This window comes from Dermacentor andersoni, chromosome 7 (assembly GCF_023375885.2).
Source record: "Dermacentor andersoni chromosome 7, qqDerAnde1_hic_scaffold, whole genome shotgun sequence".
Lineage (NCBI taxonomy): Eukaryota > Metazoa > Arthropoda > Arachnida > Ixodida > Ixodidae > Dermacentor > Dermacentor andersoni.
Window position 1 is genome coordinate 173478004 of NC_092820.1, and position 17616 is coordinate 173495619.

Consider the following 17616-nt stretch of genomic DNA (forward strand, 5'->3'; position numbering starts at 1 on the left):
CGAATTGCAAATACCAGGCTGCATTGTGAGGTTGCGGAGATATTGAGCTTTTTCTCACATTTCACGGTCCGTAATGTTTCGTGGCCGGGTGTACATTGCAACTTTACCAGTGGCAACATTTGTGGCTGTACCTGAAGAGACAAAACGTAATGGCAAGGTTATTTTTGCCTCTAGGTAAACTGTACATGAAGTACAGTTGACTTAGGTAAATGTCATAGCCCCAGCGAACGTTATCTATCTGCAGACTTGAATAGACATGTGTCTGTGTGTGTGAGTTGCGCTTGTCAACTTAGTGCGCCTAGTATGTCAACTAGCGCCTTATACCAATCAGCCATGTGCATATATATATATATATATGGTCGTCGCGGGCGTTCAAGGATGAGTTATGACACGATGCATGACTGGCGTTCAGAACTGATTGCAGGTTAACGCAGATGGTTACCAAGACAGGCTGCAATAAACTCTGCCCGTTTGGTTTGCAGACACACACGGATAGTTCTGCTCTCACTAGTTGTGTTGTGGAACTGACGAACATGTGACACTGTTTTGCTAAACACAATTTTACAGGGCCTCGAGGTGCATCTGGAGCTTTGATGCTTGTATCAATGACATCATTTACACTAACACCTGTAATATAGCTGATATTCTGAAATAGTGGGCCGTTGAAACACAACTGTGCATTGTTCACAGAATTGTTCTTTCCATAAGGTGCTCGGGTGAACTCATTAGAGCGAATTTATTCGCATCTCTTAAGAACTCGCAGCAGTGCTCGACCTCGCGTTTCGACTTCCGTCATTGTTGAAAGCGCGCAGCTTGCTTTTGCTGGCTTTCGCGCGAGATTTGAGATTCGACGCTTTTCGCAAGGACACATGTATATTCTAAGCTTGCGTCAGTTAAATGAAAATTAACTGCCTCAATTTCGTGCTGCTGCTTTCACCCTGCTCAATTTATTTATCTCTATTTAAGCCGCACTAAGACGGCAGTCGACGTTGTTAATGATAACTTTCCAAATACCTCAGCGGATGACCAGATTCGTTTTCGGGAAGTCGCGAAGTTGACGCTGCATGGCATCGCTGATCCTGTGAAGCGAGCGCTGCTTCAGTGGCCAAAATATCTAACGGAGGTGGTTCCTTGGTCGTGTGTAGTTTCGACAGCGATTCACTTTTTCCTGAACGTGCTTAATCTGCGGTTTCGCATGAATACGAAACGAACTGTGAACTCTGAATGTATCTCTCGGGTTTCTCTCACACGCAACCTCCTCCACATCCTGTTTCTCTCTACCTCTCCCTGTGCGACGACAAGGTATTCTCTTGCTGCAGGCGGTTGAAAAAAGTCGGATACGTCGAAGGATTTCCTCCTCAGTTTTGAAAAGGTCATGGTGGCTTACCTCCGAAAAAAGAAAGAGAAGAAAACAAGGTGTGTATATGTTAAAAAACAAAACCGAGAGCATAATTTGACAGGGAACGGACGATAGATGTAATAGGAGTCGACGAAAAGTAGCGGTGTGCGGTGACGGGAGGATCCGGACAAAAAAATATGAAACATGAGCCGCGCGTGCCACGGGAAACTTGAAAACGTAAGCGAACGAGAGACCGAAAAAGAAAAGGAGGCACCGAAAAGGCCAGCAAGTGGTGGTGCGACGGCAGTGAGCGTGGAGGCATAAAAAGGCCGCAGGCGCCTCGGGGAGCTTTTCGCCGGTCGTTCCGGGATATGAGGGGGGAGGGTTTGGGTGTAGGGTCCGGCGACGGGGGGTTGCCGTCGTGGCCGGAAAATGAAGTTGTACTGGCAGGGGCCCGCGTCGCAGGTCGCATGTAGCCCACAGCGGTGCGTATAAACCCAGGGTGGTCCGCCGCGCTTAGCAGGGAGGACCAGCGCACTGCGCGGTGCTGAGCGCTCCCGTCTCATTCTTCTGCGCCTTCAGTCTCTCTCTCGCTCTCTCTCTGCGTGGTGTGGTACGCTTTGGCCGCCCGTTCTAAAGTCTGTCTTGCTGTTTTATTTTATGCTTCTTCTCATCACTCTGAATAAAGAAAGCAAGAAAGAACGAGGGAAAACAAAGAAGCTCGCGAGTTGTCCGTTTGTCTTATGACGTGCTGCGGACAGAGCAACATCTACAATGACGTTGAAGATTTCAAAAATAAAGTGGCTTGGGCGAGGGGGGGGGGGGGGTGAGCGGGTAGAGAGCTGTTGCTGCGGACACCGCAGCATCTGCAGTGACGCTGCACTTTTGGAAACAAAAATAAACCGGAGGTGATATGAGGGGTTCAGATGGAGATGTGTGAGTCGGCCGTAAGAAGAAAAAACTACACTTTGTGAAAAATTTTACAAGGGAGTCGCGCGGTTTTCCTTCCGTTCTCTTTTTTTCTTCTTCCTTTTATGCTCCCAGGTTCAAACCACTATCACCCCCGTTTTTTCGCGCTCACGTGTTTCAAAATCACGTTCACTTCTCGTTCATTCTTCTTTTTTTCTTTTCGGCCAGCTTATCTATCATTTTCGTTGATACGGGTTTGGTGGTGTGAAATATTTTCGAAATGCTTGTTGATGACGCATACGGGCTCCCGGACAGGTGCTTTCTTTTGCGGTTACGGTCTTATTTCAGGCGAATATAAGTAGAGCGGCGGATATTGTTCTCACAGCAGTGCATCCATCCTCTCGCTTCATTGACACGCATGTACGTTTGTTTGGAGCCGCGGTTTGTTGTATTAAGTTTGTTGTGTTTCAGAGAGAAAGTTAAATTCTAGTGACTGGTGGAAACGGAATATTGATTTAAGACCTGAACGTTTAAAAGGAATATTTAAAAAATTGGTACATTAAAAAAAATTCGAAGGGCGAAGTTTACAAATTTGTAGCTCTGCATGAAGAACATATATCGCAGTTCCGTAAGCTGCATCCGTTAGAGTACCCAAAGCGGACACATTTATTGTATCAATTTATGCCTTACTTGAATTTGGTACATTGTTTAAAAGGGCTTTGCAAAAGCTTTCGTCATATTAGTGGTCTATTTGAGAGCCATGTGTAATATATAATTTTTTTCCGCTTTAGATGTTACGTTAGGCGCAATTTACAGAATTGCGATATTATTAGTCATTGCTGAGCTATATAGTTGTAAACTTGACGGTCTTGTTTTCTGAAAAGGTCATTTTTAACAATTTACAATTAAATGTTGATGGTCTTCTAAAGTGAATCCTGGCTAGGGTCCACCCGAGCAAGAACTAATATAGCGTGAGATTAAATGCTGTCGAAGAGAGAAATGTCCGCACCTCTGGTTGTCCGCTTCCGTCCCGACCAGATTCGGCGTTCTCAAGAACCACGGCGGTGTGACCCATCTCCGCGGCGTTGCAACCAGCGGGTCTCCACTGTGTGCTCCTTTCCTTGTGCGCTTAGTAGCTGCCCTCATGTCCACTACCGCTCCAGGGAGTAAATAAATAAAGATCACGATCCATTAAAAATGAGAAGAAAAGAGGCGCACGGTCGACTCTGCCTTCACCCCTCCGTGGGCGACAGGGGTGTGTAAATCTCGGTTAAAGGAAAAGAAATGGCCGTTGACAGGTCTGTTTCAAGCCCATCAGCTACGTCCAAAGTGACTTATGGTTTTTGAGCGGCGTGCTGCTGCGTCCTTTGCAAATGCAGTGTTCTACGAGACCGGCTCCCGGCTTTTGTGCTATGATGTGTTGGCTCGGCATCGAAGAATTGTTTTTGCCTCTTGGGCTCTCCTTGCAGAATCTTTTTTTAGATATTAGTGCGTACAGCAGGCGATGCTGCTTTCTTTAAAAGGGCACTACAGAGGAACAGTAAGTTTAACTGCGTTACTAAGTTATGCTTCTGTAGTTACAAAGAGGGTCATTTCACCGTTGGACTTGTGAGCCACAAAAGGCGTGAGAGAGAGAGAAAAAGAGAGAGACAAGGAAGGCAGGGATATTAACCCGTCAAGAGTCCGGTTGGCTAAAAGTAAAATGGCTGGCGACCCACACCGCAAAGTTACCGCACCAGCTCGCCGTCACCTCAATGGATTTTGTCAGCGTTTCGTCGGGTCTAGATAATTGTTTATTGTTAAAGTGGGACTGCCGTGGAATTCCGAAGGAAACGTTTTCTAACAAGTTTCGAAAACATTTCTTGCGCCAAGAAAGAAGAAATGTAGTATATAAGCGCTCTAGTTGATTGACATCCGTTACTTGTATCTTTAAGCGCAATAAAAGAGACGTGAGGCGGAGAAGCGCCTGCTGTGGTTGTCCTGCGCTTGTCACGTCGTCCCTTCGTTTCCCGTCTTTTTCGTTGCGCTAAAGTGTACAGATGACGAAAAAAAAAAAAAATTGAAGGCCTTTACGCTGCCATGACGTATCGCCGCTTGGTTTTCGACAAGACATTCCTGGGGGTGGAGCCTGGCATTCATTTTCTCCATCTATGATCAACGCCTTTATCCCGAGTGAATGGATATATCGTTTTGAATTATTTTTGAAGAGAGAATGAAGATAGAGAAACAATAAATTGCCAGTATAAACTGGGTTAATATTGCTTTGTGGCCGTAAAACTACACCTTTGATTTGTTCACCATTTCGTACACTAAAGATTAGCCTCTTATTCGTTGAACTTATTTCTTACCTGTAGAAAGATATTTGAATTACATGCAAAGACACCTTGTTCTTGTTTTCCTCATCGTCTTGAATTTCCATGTCCCGCCTTGCCTCTGTTTTCCATGCAAAGATAACTGTAAGTCAGGTTGGAAACACCCTAAATTTGTGTTTACACCATTCACATCTCAATGGTGAAATTCGTTTGACTTCTAAGACGAACCGTCTTGTATCTTATGACAGCCTAGTAAAGAATTAGTGGAGAGGTGAATGCAATGAATTCAATTGAATGGATGCAGCCGCGCGCGAGTCTTAGCCTCGTTGGAATTTCTGGGGAGAACGCTGCTTTCTATGCGAGAAATGGTGAAGTGCCGAAATGTTTTTGTTGGATAACTAACTTCTCATGACGTGGCTCTCTCTCACTTAGCTTCCTGTTTACTTTCAAGAACTGAGAACGAACATGCCACAAAATGAAAGAAAGAAAAAGAAAAAGAGGCTAGAGGACTGTTTTAGTTATTCTATGGTAAACGTGTTTCTCGTAACAAAGCTTCTTGTTTTCAATGCCACTCCACGCGCAAGTTCCACCAATCAACTTTTATCTCTTCGTTAACCGAAGCATCCTCGAAGAATACCCGGAACCCGGCAAAAGCTTGCGCCCGCCGAGATGATTTCCCACGATGCTCTATACGCGTCTATCTTCTTCGCCTCGCATTTTCTCGCCTCTTCTGGACGGTCTATTATTGTTTCTTCTTTCTATGTCTTCCAGCGTTTCGGATTTGAGCCCGGCAACCGACCGGAGGCCGAGCCATCTCTCCCGTTCGGTCGTGATGCGAACTTCACGGGAGCGCACGCGCTTTCGGTCATTCGCCACTTTCTCTCTTTTCTTCCTTTCGTTTTTCTCGTTCGCAGTGCTATGTCGTTCTCTGTTTGTCTCGTCTCTCATTGGAGCACTTATTATTCCCGTCCATGGTTCTTGAACGGCCAGTCACGTCTCTGGCGCCTTGCCGCACTCACGATTGCTTTTGCCACTGCCCGCTCTCCCTCTTCGCCTTTCCCTGCTCCCTTTATCTCCCTCTTTGTCTCTTCTCTGCTTCCTTGTTTTTCTCGCGACTCTAACTGACGACAACGCTTCTAGAAGCCGACAGAGAGCTAAGAAAGACAAAGAAAGTCCTGTGCCATTGGAAAGGGGAAGAACGTTGGTCCAGCTTCGTAAGGCGAGAGCAGACGACAACGAAGCGCGTAAAACAAGCGAAGTAACGAAACAAAAACTCAGAGGTATGGGGGTAAGAGCAGACGTGGGGGAAAATAAGTCACGTCCCTTTTCTATTTCCGCTTCCGGGCCGGGTAAAAAGGACGGGACAAGGTGGCAGCAGGCCGACCGGCTGCCCGGCCGTGGGGGAGACCTCAGAGAGGCGCGTGCCAAGCGCAGAGAAAGCGCGAAAGAGGGCCGCAGACGCCTTTCGGAGTAACCCGCCAACTCTCCTTCCCTCCTTATTTAGGAAAAAGTGGAGAGATAGAGAGTTATCCCGAGAAGGTATTCCCTCTCGAACCGTTGGTCCCTCTCCCGTCACTATACGAGGCGCCTCGTCAACTCGTTTCCTCCCAGCGGAGTTGCCAAGTACGGCAGCAGTTTAGTAGTGGCGCTTGCCCGCTCGTAAGGGGGGAGATTGTTGAAGGTGGGGAGAAGGTGGCGGCGAAGGGGGTGGCAACATTGGGCTTGGTACAGGCGGTCGAAGCCGCGGCTCGTTCCGCCTTATTATCACCTGATTTGGAAGCGCCCGCGCTGGGCAAATTTACCGGTCGGGTTGTTTTGCTGCCTGGTACGCTTCGACCCCGGACCCCTGGAACCCTCCACTTCGTTGGGTAGAGCGCACGCACCATGCTCACGCTCGCTCAACGCCTTGAGCGTGGAGAGGCGTCGAGCGCTGCTCCTTCCTCGACGGTGGATGAAAGAGAGCTCCTCGAAGCGCCAAGTTGGGAAGAGGACGGACTGGGTGACTTGAGAGCTTGGCAGGAGTTGTTAGCAGTTAGCGACAATATAAAAATCTCTGCATTCCGTTCGGCATACAGAAAAGGCCGCGCCGGAATTGTAGTGGGCATGATTTGGAGAATAAATGTTGTAATCCAGCTGCCTGCGGCAGAGCACTAAAATGGAAAACTCTCGGTGTTTTCCAGAAAAGCAAACTTCCTCGCTGAAAAGGATAACTTCTGGTTTGGAATGCAGTAGCCACCGTTGAATAGGGGTAATTCGCTTGAACAACCCCCGAGGCTACCACCCCCAGCTGGTATCGTGAAGACAGCTTATACAACTCCGAAGCCACTCGTCGACTGTAATAACACTAAACTTGATAAAAGTATGTTGTACTAGCCCACGTTATTCTTTCTAGCTGTAAACGTATTTCTGTTATCGTATTGCTTCCTTATCTCCTGTGTTGTAGTGTCTCGTTCTCTGTTTCCTTTTAGTCAAGCCGAATGTCAGATTACTGCCAGATTCATTAATTTTGCTGTTAGGTACTCCGCCATGATCACCTCATTTATATGACGTTGTCTCCTTTTCATTTCCTCGTTTCTTGGTGATGAAATAAACCTTGACAGTTCTATGATTTTTGCGAACGGGTATAGGCGTGTGCACTTTTGTCTAGAGCTCGAGTGGTGGGCTCCGAGACGAAGAAAACAGTATCTTTGCGTTGCTGCTTGGTTTAAGACGAAATCGATCGTTGTGAGCGACTGTAGTCACCAGGACACGCAAGTCCCGTGCTGCTAAGCCTAGGAAATGCTTTGGTATTGCTCTACATTTGCTTTCAAGTGCGGCGCTCGTGTGCCTTAGGGGCACAGGGCCACTGTTTTCGTAAGCCACGGCACAACCGAGAGAGGTTTTCTTGGGCTTGGACAAAAAAAGGAATTACCGAAAGTGCATACAGGGCCAACCCTTGTAGAGCATGGGCTACAGCCTTACTGCACGCAACTGTTAGGATACAGTGCGGGTCTTCCTTCCCGATTCTCCGGGAATGGGAAGCAAGGGTTCGGGAGAGTTTCCTACGACCCTGTACGGGAAATGGTAGGGAACGGTGTAAAGGCCAGTTAACGCTGCACGGGAAGCCAATGAGTAGACGGGGAAATATAACGAAATGCGCGAAGAGGGCAAGCTAATCGCTGATGTTGACTAACGCTTCCCCGTGCACCGCTGGCCTCCGGAAGCTTTACTTTCCCTAGATTATTGTACCTGAAGTTTGCTGCAACCTATAAGATGTCTGCATCAAGCCGATAGGAGAGGTTGACTGGAATAAAGCTAGCATTAGGTAATATTAAAACAGGATTAAGTGGATAAAGTGAAAGCTTGGGCGAGTTGGGGATTTAATATGACATAACTGCACAGAGAAGGAAACGAGGATAAAAGAAAGGGCACAACACAGGCGCTGTAGTAGTAGTGATTGAGTCGAGTATTAGTTTAGTCAGTGATATCAAAATCACCGTAGTATTGATGTTGAATAAATCGGTTCTGCTACTGAAACTACTACTACCGATTATTACAGGAGCAGTTGAGTAGTTAACTTGAGCAGTTGAGTAGTTAACTGGAGCTCCTGTGAACTGATTCATCAAACAGATGTGCTAGCGGTTATAATGGCGTCGCGTGCTTTCAACCGGGCTACGCATTGCAATGCACACGTCACACCCGCCTTGCTAGAACAAGCCTAATGAGAAAGGTCACAGTGGGCTTTCCCTGTTCAGCAGAAAGCGCCCCACTTCCTCTCCTAAAGCAGGATCTAACTTCCTTCTTTCTTTCGAGGGAGAGGGGGTTTAGCACCTCCACGAACATCCCCACCCTGGGTTCGGCCAGATCTCGTTTCCGGGTCGCCGGAAGCTGGTAGCATGGGGAGAACTCTCCCCAGCCCGGTGGCCCGTTATTATTTCTGAACCCCTTTGGGGACCCAATCCCCCGCCGCCGTCGTGTTTCCCCCCCTCGGCTAGCGTACGTACTCCCGGTGGCATGTTTCCTTTTCGAGCTGCTGGCACTTCCAAAGCGCACACGCTGCTGTTATAGGTAGAGAGAGTCGGCCCGGCTGTTCTGTGCTGCGTGGCGCTGATTTGGGCTATTCTTTCTACGCGCGTCCTTGCGTAGCCCAGCAGGGGTGCTATTGTTAGACGAATCTCAGCACCCCCCCCCCCCCCCCCCCCTTTTCCGCCCGCCCGTTCGCTCAACCCCATTCTTGTCACATGGGGGTAATAACAGATATTGCCGCTCCGTTGTCGTTGTGGACATTTTCTGTTTTTTTATTGCTGATTGAAGGGTGGCGTTCGCGTTTTCGCGAGGTGTGCTGCGAAGGAATCTGAAAACAGGTGGACGTAATATTTTAAGGCCCTTTACGTGTTATGTTTGGCATTGCTTCGGAAGACTGGATGCTTTGAAATTTATTTCTAGGCATAGCACAGACAGGAATATCAAGTAGGAGCGGTTTTCGTTTAGTTTCAGCGTTATCGAATAGATGGTACAGAAGAACTTAAAATTGAAACTGAAGTTAATTGAAATGTACTGAGCGGCAAAGTGGGCGACGGTGTCTGTGTCTAGCGATTGCATATTGCTTTGCGTTATAGATATGTCTTGTTGCATAACTAATGATTCTTTATGAATGTGCTAAATAATATTCACAGGAAATAAGTCTTTTTTTACCTTTTCCATTGAAAGGCGTGCGCAAGGTAGCGCGGACTCGCTTCCAGCACTCTGTTTATCTTTCAAACTGAACACACATCGGGAAACTTTGCGCTTAACAAACGGGGACAAAGAAAGATACATGAGGATGAGCGCTTTCTAACAACTGGTTTTATTTTTTGGTGAACATCAGACTTAAAATATCATGCAGATCTGCGCAACATCTCAAGATTCCATCTAAGGCGCACACGGCGATCACGTGAATTGTCTGGAAAATTATAATTACGGGGAAAGTAGCTACGCCTCTTTAACATAACAATGGATGGGTGACTCTCAAAATCCTTTCGCTATGAAATGTAAAAAGCTTCCACGATTTCCCTCGGTGTTTTATTACAATGCTTGAGCAGGATGGCTGTGTTGGCAAAGCTGGGAGTACACGCGCACGCGTTACAATGCATCGTCAAATGTGTGCTAGGGCGCCCCTTTAAACTAGACAACTAGAAAAAAAAAAGTTGGTCGCAAGATGGTCGCCATCACGCTTACAGTACCGTTTAAGCTGACTGCCGCGTGTAAACAACGAGGGTAGAGTGTAAAGACAGGGGGCAGAAGCTCGACCGCTCGTGCTTTATTTCCGCTTGGCCCGCGTTACGTCCGCCATTTTGTATGGATCAGACGTGGTGCGTGGCGAAGCTCACTTACGGAATTTCGCAGATCGTCTATAAGGCTAGCGATGAGGAAAACTCCCACAAAACCGTCGTTGCCAGACCCAGGATTCTCGCTTGTCACACTAATGTATCTGTAGAGAGATAGGTAATATTGTTACGAGGAGATTATATTTAGTAGATTTAGTAGCACGGATTTAGAAACACTGAACAGACGGCACAAATGGCGATATATTGGAGGTGATAAAGTGCGTTCAACAACAACAACAACAACAACAAAGAAACGAAAGAGCATGTGTTTGAGAAAACATGAGCATGTGTTTGAGCATGACAAAAGAAAGAGCGTGTTTGCCCGGGGCGTGTCCCGGGCGAAACACGCAAGACTCCCCAAGAACGGCGAATGGGTGGATCCCCAGGCACCCCTTTCTCTCGGGTAGGGCCTTGACGTGGTGTTTTCGTGCCTGCAAAATAGCTGAGATGAACTTTTACGATATCGCTACATATGCTAGATGGAGTGTTTGAAGCGCGTGATCGTCCAAACCGCGCGCCCTTCTCAATGTCTTCACAGCGAATGCAAGATAGGTGAGGTAGTAGAAGAGATTCAGATTCGGACGAAAACAAATAATAAAGGCACCGGAAAACGGCACAATGAAGGCAAGAGCTCTGTCGTATGTCTGTTCGGCCTTTGACATTCGTACTGTGATTTGCTTTTTTTCTTTTTCTGTGCCATCTTTTTTTCATCACGAAGTCTTTTGCCGCCTCATTACTTGAGACATCGCTCAATGGGACTCATAATGACATTAACGAACGCACCGCACAGGCATAAAAAAAAAGAAAGAAACGAAAAGCAAAAGTCGTTTTGCTCCAATCGGGACGCTTTTATCGCCTCGGCACAAACACACACCACTGCTGGCGCGCACGTCTCGCCTGAGAGATCCGAAAAACAAGAGGCGGCGATCCCAGGGACACCTCGAAAACCCCCTCTTCCTTTGCACCCCTTCTCTCCTTCAAAACTCCGGGTCCGCACTCCGGGGCGTGTCCCGGGCGAAACACGCAAGACTCCCCAAGAACGGCGAATGGGTGGATCCCCTGGCACCCCTTTCTCTCGGCTAACTTGCCTCTCTCTTCCGCTATTCCTCTCACGAACGCGCTGCGCGCGTCCAACGCGGCCACTCTTGCCGCAAGCGCGCGTGTTCTCTCTCTCTATCTCTCTCTCTGTGCCCTGTGACGTCAGCGACTCGGAGGCCGGGACGTGAGCCACGGGCCAAGAATACCAAAGGGGGGCCGCGGCCGGAGGAGCACGCCCCAAGTCCTTCGTCCACCGCATGGGGTCTCGCCCACTGCCTGGCTTCTCGGGGAGTAATAGGGACGCGAGGAGGAACAGTGGGAAAGGGCCGCGGGGAAAGAAGGTTGAGGGAATTGAGGTAGGAGAGGAGGACCAAGAGGCGCCGCGGACGGAGAGGGAAGGGCGCCGCCGGACCGTAGGCTTTCCCGCATCGCGCTGGAGTCGAGCGGCGCAGCAGCGTGCGCGCGCGTGATCGCTGCGGGGAGGAAGCAGGTCGCGCCGCCTCGCTCGGATTAGCCGCGTGTGCCGCGCTTTCGTGGCAAGGAAAGGAAGCCCCGCGCCGCCGCTCGCTTGGAGTCTCAGCTCACGTCGGCCGTTCGTGCAGCAGCAGCCGCCGCCGTGAAGGCCTCACTGCCGGACGGGACGGACGTGGTTCGCGGCGCCGAGTACCTTCTTCTCTTCTCTCCGCTGACGTGCGAGTCTCGGTCGGCACGCGTCTGTGTGTGTGCGCGAGTTGCGGTGGCCGCGGCCTTGGTGGCTTTCGTCCGCGGGAGCACGTACGGCTTCCCACGTTTCGTCACAGCGGGAAGGGGGGAGGCGGGCAGGAGGCGGGGGAGCGAGTCACGCTGCTGGCTACTGGAGACGGGTGCGGAATCGCCGATTCGGTCGGTCGCTCGGCCGTCAGTGGGTTTCTCGTGCACAGTCCGGGGCAGCCGAGCCGACGCTCTGTCCTAGCGAGGGCGGGAGGAGGGGGGTCGTCCTTTTCAAGCCCCCGGACGACGACGTCGTCGTCGCCGGCGTCGTGGCAGCGCGCCGTCTAACGCGACGTCACGTAGGGGGACGTCGCGACGCCCCGTCACGTCCTTGCTCTGCGCGCGTGCGGCGGCGAGACGACCACCTCGTTGCGACGCCAGGTCTCGTTTGCAGGTTTTCTTCCGTCGGCCGCACACTCTCTCCTCCCTCGCTTTATTTTCTCTTTTTTTAGACCTCGGCCTTTGCCTTTGTTTACGTCATTTCACTTCTTTCTCTTTGGCTGTCTCGTCCGAGTTTACGTTTTGGATTCCGGTCCTGACTCCGTGACGCCAGTCAGTCGGGGGAAGCCCTCGTTAACGCGGAAGTCCTCTCAGACTGTATAGAGGCCGGTCTTTGCACCCCCGCCTCACCTCACGTTTTGTTATCGAGGCCATTTCATTCTTGTTACGTTTACTTTAATCTTCTTGCGGCTCAACGAGGGCCGGCTGTTCTGTTTTATTTACCGTTCCTTGTTCGCACGAGACTTGTTCACGTAATCACTTTACTACCTGTTTCCGGTTGTACTTAGTCTTTGTTAGCATTTTAGCGGTTATTGTTGGTCGTGTTTCTCGCCCTAAGGTCTAGCTCATAGGTCGCAATATTGCCGTTACGGTCATGTTCTCTAGTCGCTTTCTGAGCCGTAGATTGTTGCTTCGGCGATAGCCGTAGACTTAGCCCGTAAGCACGTGCTCCCTGATACGTTTCGTTTTGCGATATCTCGATGACGCTCATAAACTTGTCGTGAACACGCATTTAATAGTACGTTGTTTTCTTGTCGATCTCCAACTTCGTGTCTAACACGTGGTAGGCAGAGCTTCTGTCGCAAATACACGGTGCGTGCTTATATCCTCACTCCGGTGCCGTCAACGGACTGTTTAATGAAGCGCGGTGGATATCTACGTTCGGCTTCTCGATGTCTTCGGGGCGAGAATCGTGACAGCTAGTAACATTGCCGCATACGTGTGCACGAATTTCGCGTGACTCGTGTGAGAGGGAAAGAACGCCTCTGGAAGAAACCAACGTCGCGTCCGTGAGTGTGTGCGTGTTGCTGTGAAGAAAGCGAGAAGGAACCGACATCCGAGCCCCAACGATGCTGATGCTTCGGCCCCAGCCCCACCCGGCCGCCGACATGGGCTACCACCATCACCAGGCCGCCGCCGCCGCCGCTGCGGCTGCGGCTGCCGTGGATGCGGCGGGCCCCTACGGCCATTCGTGGACGGTGCCGAGCTGGTACGCTTACGCAGTCTGTCTTCTTTGTCCTGCATGTCCCCTTCGCACTGCACAGTTTCTAACACGAGAGAGAGAAGGGTGTATTTAAATGATCACTCAAGGCGTATTCAGGGACGCCGAGAAAGGGAGGAAAGATGCAGATAAGTATGGCTCGTCATGAATGCTTCACATGCGAAGCTCCGTCGCGAGTTGTACAAGTTTAACGCTTGTCTGATGTCTATTTTTTATCATTTTCTTTACTGCCTATGTATTGCGACAAACCCTGCGAATAAAAATAAATATAAGACATTAGCCTGTGGTCGCTGTGAGAAAAAAGAAAAATTGATTACTGGTAGCTCCTCTCATAAGAAAGCGTATCTGGCATTTTAGTCTTTTTCGTTGTCGTCCTCGCCTGTGGATTGCGTTTAGTTTTCTCGCCGGCGGTGATAGGTAGAGGGACACTAAAGTGCTCTAATATGTCTAGGCGGCCGTACTAGAAAATTGCGCTTGAACCTTAGCGAAGCTGGCACTGTAACTGTGCGAGGAGGCGCTTGATATGAAAAAAAAAGGGAACTTGAGAATAAACGGCAGGTGTATCGCAGTAACGAGCTAGCATCTACATTTAATGTTTTAATGTCGCTCCCAAAAGCTCTCAGGTCACGGATCTCGTGACCAGTTTGGACAAACTGTCGCGGGGCGGTGCTGCTGTCGACAGCGGTGAGCTGACTTATAAACGCATAGGTCTCCAGATCCCTAGCAGTTTCTGTATGCTCGAGTAAGATTAACGACAGCGGGCGTCTCGCCTCCAGCGACAATGTGCCCGATATGCACTAGTGTCTCGCTCGGAAACTTTTTTTTTTTTTTTTGGACGCGCCGACATAAATGTCGTCAGGTCATCGCACGATGACGGCGCGATGGTATTCGGCAGCCGGATGAATTGGCGAGTCATGTGGCGGCCCTTCGCTTGTTCAAAGCGTTGACATTCTTTCACAGTAGCCTCGACCGTGATTTAGTTCTTCAAGGCGAGCAGATTAAGGCGACGGCGGCCATTATCTTCAAGATGTGGGAAACCTTGTCAGATTCAACCCGCCATGGTCGCTTAGTGGCTACGGTATTGGGCTGCTCAGCACGAGGTCGCGGAATTGAATCCCTACCACGGCGGTCGCATTTCGATGGGGGCGAAATGCGAAAACACCCGTGCACTTAGATTTAAGCACGCGTTAAAGAACCCCAGGTGGACCAAATTATGCTGGAGCCCCCTCACTACGGCGTGCCTTCTAATCAAATTGTGGTTTTGGCACGTAAAATCCCATTATTCAAACCTTGTGAGATTCAATCATATACGATGTCAGCTTTTTCACGTAGATCTAGCACCGTCTGTAAGTACGAAATGTACGATTCAGTCGATGTCTGGACGCAGGAGCTCAGCTCTTCTTTTTGCGGCCTGGTGGCGACCAATTGGCCTGTCGGGCACCTCACGAAGCTGCGCCTTGCAGGCGTCCGGACACGCCAGATCGTATTCTTGCGTCTCATACCACGCAGATTCCGTTTCTTCCAAGCGAAATATTGCGTTGGCTAACATCAGCGTGGGGCAGTGGTCGCTTATGCGTTCGTACGTGCAGATCCGGTCTTCTACATCCAAGCCATCTGCCAAAAAATGATCCCTGGGCCTCGCGAACACGGGGGAATAACAGGAGGCAGTGACTGCTGCGCCGTCGTTGCTTCGTTGTTCATGGCGAAGGAAACGAGACGACACCCACTTTCTAGTTTCCTGATTGGTTGACGGAGCTTACCTCACACAGCCGCCAAAGATGTTACAGGGATAGTGCATGGTTACAGTTATTTACAGGCTAAAAGTAAGATGCAGCAACGACGGATACAAAGTTCGGACGGGATGATGATCATGTAACCATAATGGGGGATGAGCCAAGAGTCTGTTGGTTCTACGCACATAGAGTAACCACAGGAGTGCCTAAGGCCACATCGCAGATGTCGTCGTCGTCCGGCCAACGGCAGCGGTCTCTGTTTTCTTCGTTGACACTATAAAAAGCGCTTCGCGCGTTAGGTAGACTTGTAATGTTAAAAAGTTATTGGGGAAGCCATCGCGTCAAAACTGACTTATAATCAGTCCCAAGCACTTCGTCCTGCCTTTCACAGTGTACTGTTCTGTAAATGACCCACGAAGCTTTGAAGAGAAAGCTCCACGCTTATTTTTAGAGAGAAACATGCAAGGAATTACAAAGCGTTTTGACCAGGTCGTTGCCGGGCATGTTTAGTGGCGCTTTCGACATAGATATATATTGTTTGTATTGAGCATCTGTCCCGGTAAGATTGCTTTAACAGCGTCAAGCATCAGCAAGGATTGCCTGTGCAACCATTGTCGGTGTACTTTTCCGGGTTATTTGTATTTGCAGAATACCATGTTCGCCTGCGTTTATAGGGACACTAACGTTTAAGGGAGCAATGATAATTACCATTAGCTTCAGTAACGAAAAGTAATTTTTTAACGTTAACGGGACTTCGTATATCCAAAACGTGATCGAGATGGCAGAACTGCGACACTAGTACGGTTTTAAAGGTTTGGCAGGGGTGCAAAAATTGTTGTTTTCACAAAATGTTCACTTTGTTTTTTAGAACACGTGTGGTTATCATCTTCCGGACGCTGATTACAAGCAAGGTAGACGATTACGCGTACACAATTGTTGCGTTGATGACTTTTAATTGGCTAGACTGCATAGCGCTCATATTTATTCAACAGCACGAACTCGTGCTCGTCACGGTAACAGCATATTCATATTGGTGTAGAAGTCTAGATGCACGCTGCCGTCACTAAAGTCTCGGTTTTACAATAAACCTTGGATTGATTATTATTATTATTATTATTATTATTATTATTATTATTATTATTATTATTATTATTATTATTATTATTATTTGACGGAAAAACGAAAGTTGCTCAATTTTTGGAAGTTGGCGTTCCCACAGTAAGTGGATTCATGTGGCAAAGCACGCTTTCAGTTGTTACTTCTCTGCAGGAGTATTCACACAGGAAATCGTACGCTAGAGCGTTCCGCGAGGTGCGTTCGATGGTGATTAAAGACGTGGTCAGTAACGGCAGCCGGATAATGGCAAACAATTTTTAGGGATAAAAAGCTTCGTGTACTTGGCCCCTGTTTTCTTAAGATTAGGACGTTCAGTCGTACCGTTGCTAAGATAGTTGTACTCGCTCTCAGGCGTGGCAGTTTGAATTGTTAACAGTGAATTTCCTATTAAAGCTTTTTCTTGCCTGCATTTGACACAAAATATATCTAAACTATTGATAATAATCACACCTCTGTCAAACATTGCAATTCGAGTGGAATAATTTGCATATGAATCCACAGCTTTCTATAGTGCTTTTGTTCATCCTTTCCTTCTCTCGTCATTGCACTACTGTTCGCGCTTCTTCCACTTATGGCGCTCCGTCAAAAATTGGCACTGTGTTGTCTACATCTGTCACTGGGTAACTTTATGAAGGTGTAAGACTACTTACTCATTCATTAGAATTGAAAGTTTTATGCCTATTAGTTTTTCACATTACCTTGGTAATGACTTATTGAACCTACCAACTATTTGTCTCTTTCGGATTGATAGTCCTTAGAATAGTCGAGCGGTTTCTTTCCCATAACTCAACATGTGCACCCTGAGCGACGTTGCCGATTTATTTTCTAGGCCTAACATTAGTAAAATACTTTTTCCTGATTAAAAGGGGACATAGATCGCCCAAATGAAATCGCAGTTATCAAAGCTGCCGCCACGATACTTCGATGAAGAGATGCGTTGAAACTTGAAATTCAATGCTGATACAGTGGTGCCGTCATTCATTCGTCAAGTTTGCTAGTTTACATTGGTCCTTGATACGCTCAGCGGGAATTCCCAGGCATACATTTTGATTCAAGAGATCTAGTGAAAATATAAACTCTCAGTATTACCTGTTCGTTAGAACGAAGCTAGAACGAAAGAAAACATGACGTTCCTACTCACCTCACCATAACACACTTATGCGGATATTTCATAGAAATAGTAATTTCGTTAGTGATGAGACTCGTTATCAGACTGCCTTGCCTACTTGCGTAGACAGAGCTGTCATAGCTGTCCTTGTCTACATCAGAGCAGTTATCAGAGCTGCCCTTGCCTACATGCGTAGCTTCGCATGTCGTCAAAGATGGCTTCGCCACATTGCGAGTGTTTGAAGGGAGAAGGCCGCTTTAGGAATTTAATTGATTTCTAGTCGTTGGCGTCTATGCTGGAAGCGCTGCCTATGCGCTTGTGTTGTCACTTGTGCACGCGTGCCTGCGTAGTTAAGGGCGAACATTGTCATGGCACGAACAAGCGTTCTTATGAACGAATAAATAGAAAGTGAACAAAGACAAGCCGAGGTAGAAGGAAAGCTTCTTCCCATACGAGACCAAAACA

General features: G+C 48.4%; 1 protein-coding gene across 4 annotated transcripts in view; it reads left to right on the top strand.

The window, feature by feature from the left end:
• trh (PAS domain-containing protein trachealess) overlaps nucleotides 1–17616 on the top strand; it is a 464837-nt gene that overhangs the window by 344704 nt on the left and 102517 nt on the right. The window contains exon 1 of one of the 4 annotated variants that reach the window (XM_055071686.2): nucleotides 11994–13182. The exons of the other annotated variants lie outside the window; for them this stretch is intronic. Coding sequence (XP_054927661.1) covers nucleotides 13043–13182 — 140 coding nt within the window. The 5' untranslated portion in view covers nucleotides 11994–13042. Of the gene's footprint in view, nucleotides 1–11993; nucleotides 13183–17616 lie in introns of those variants that run through there. 4 annotated transcript variants of the gene reach the window in all.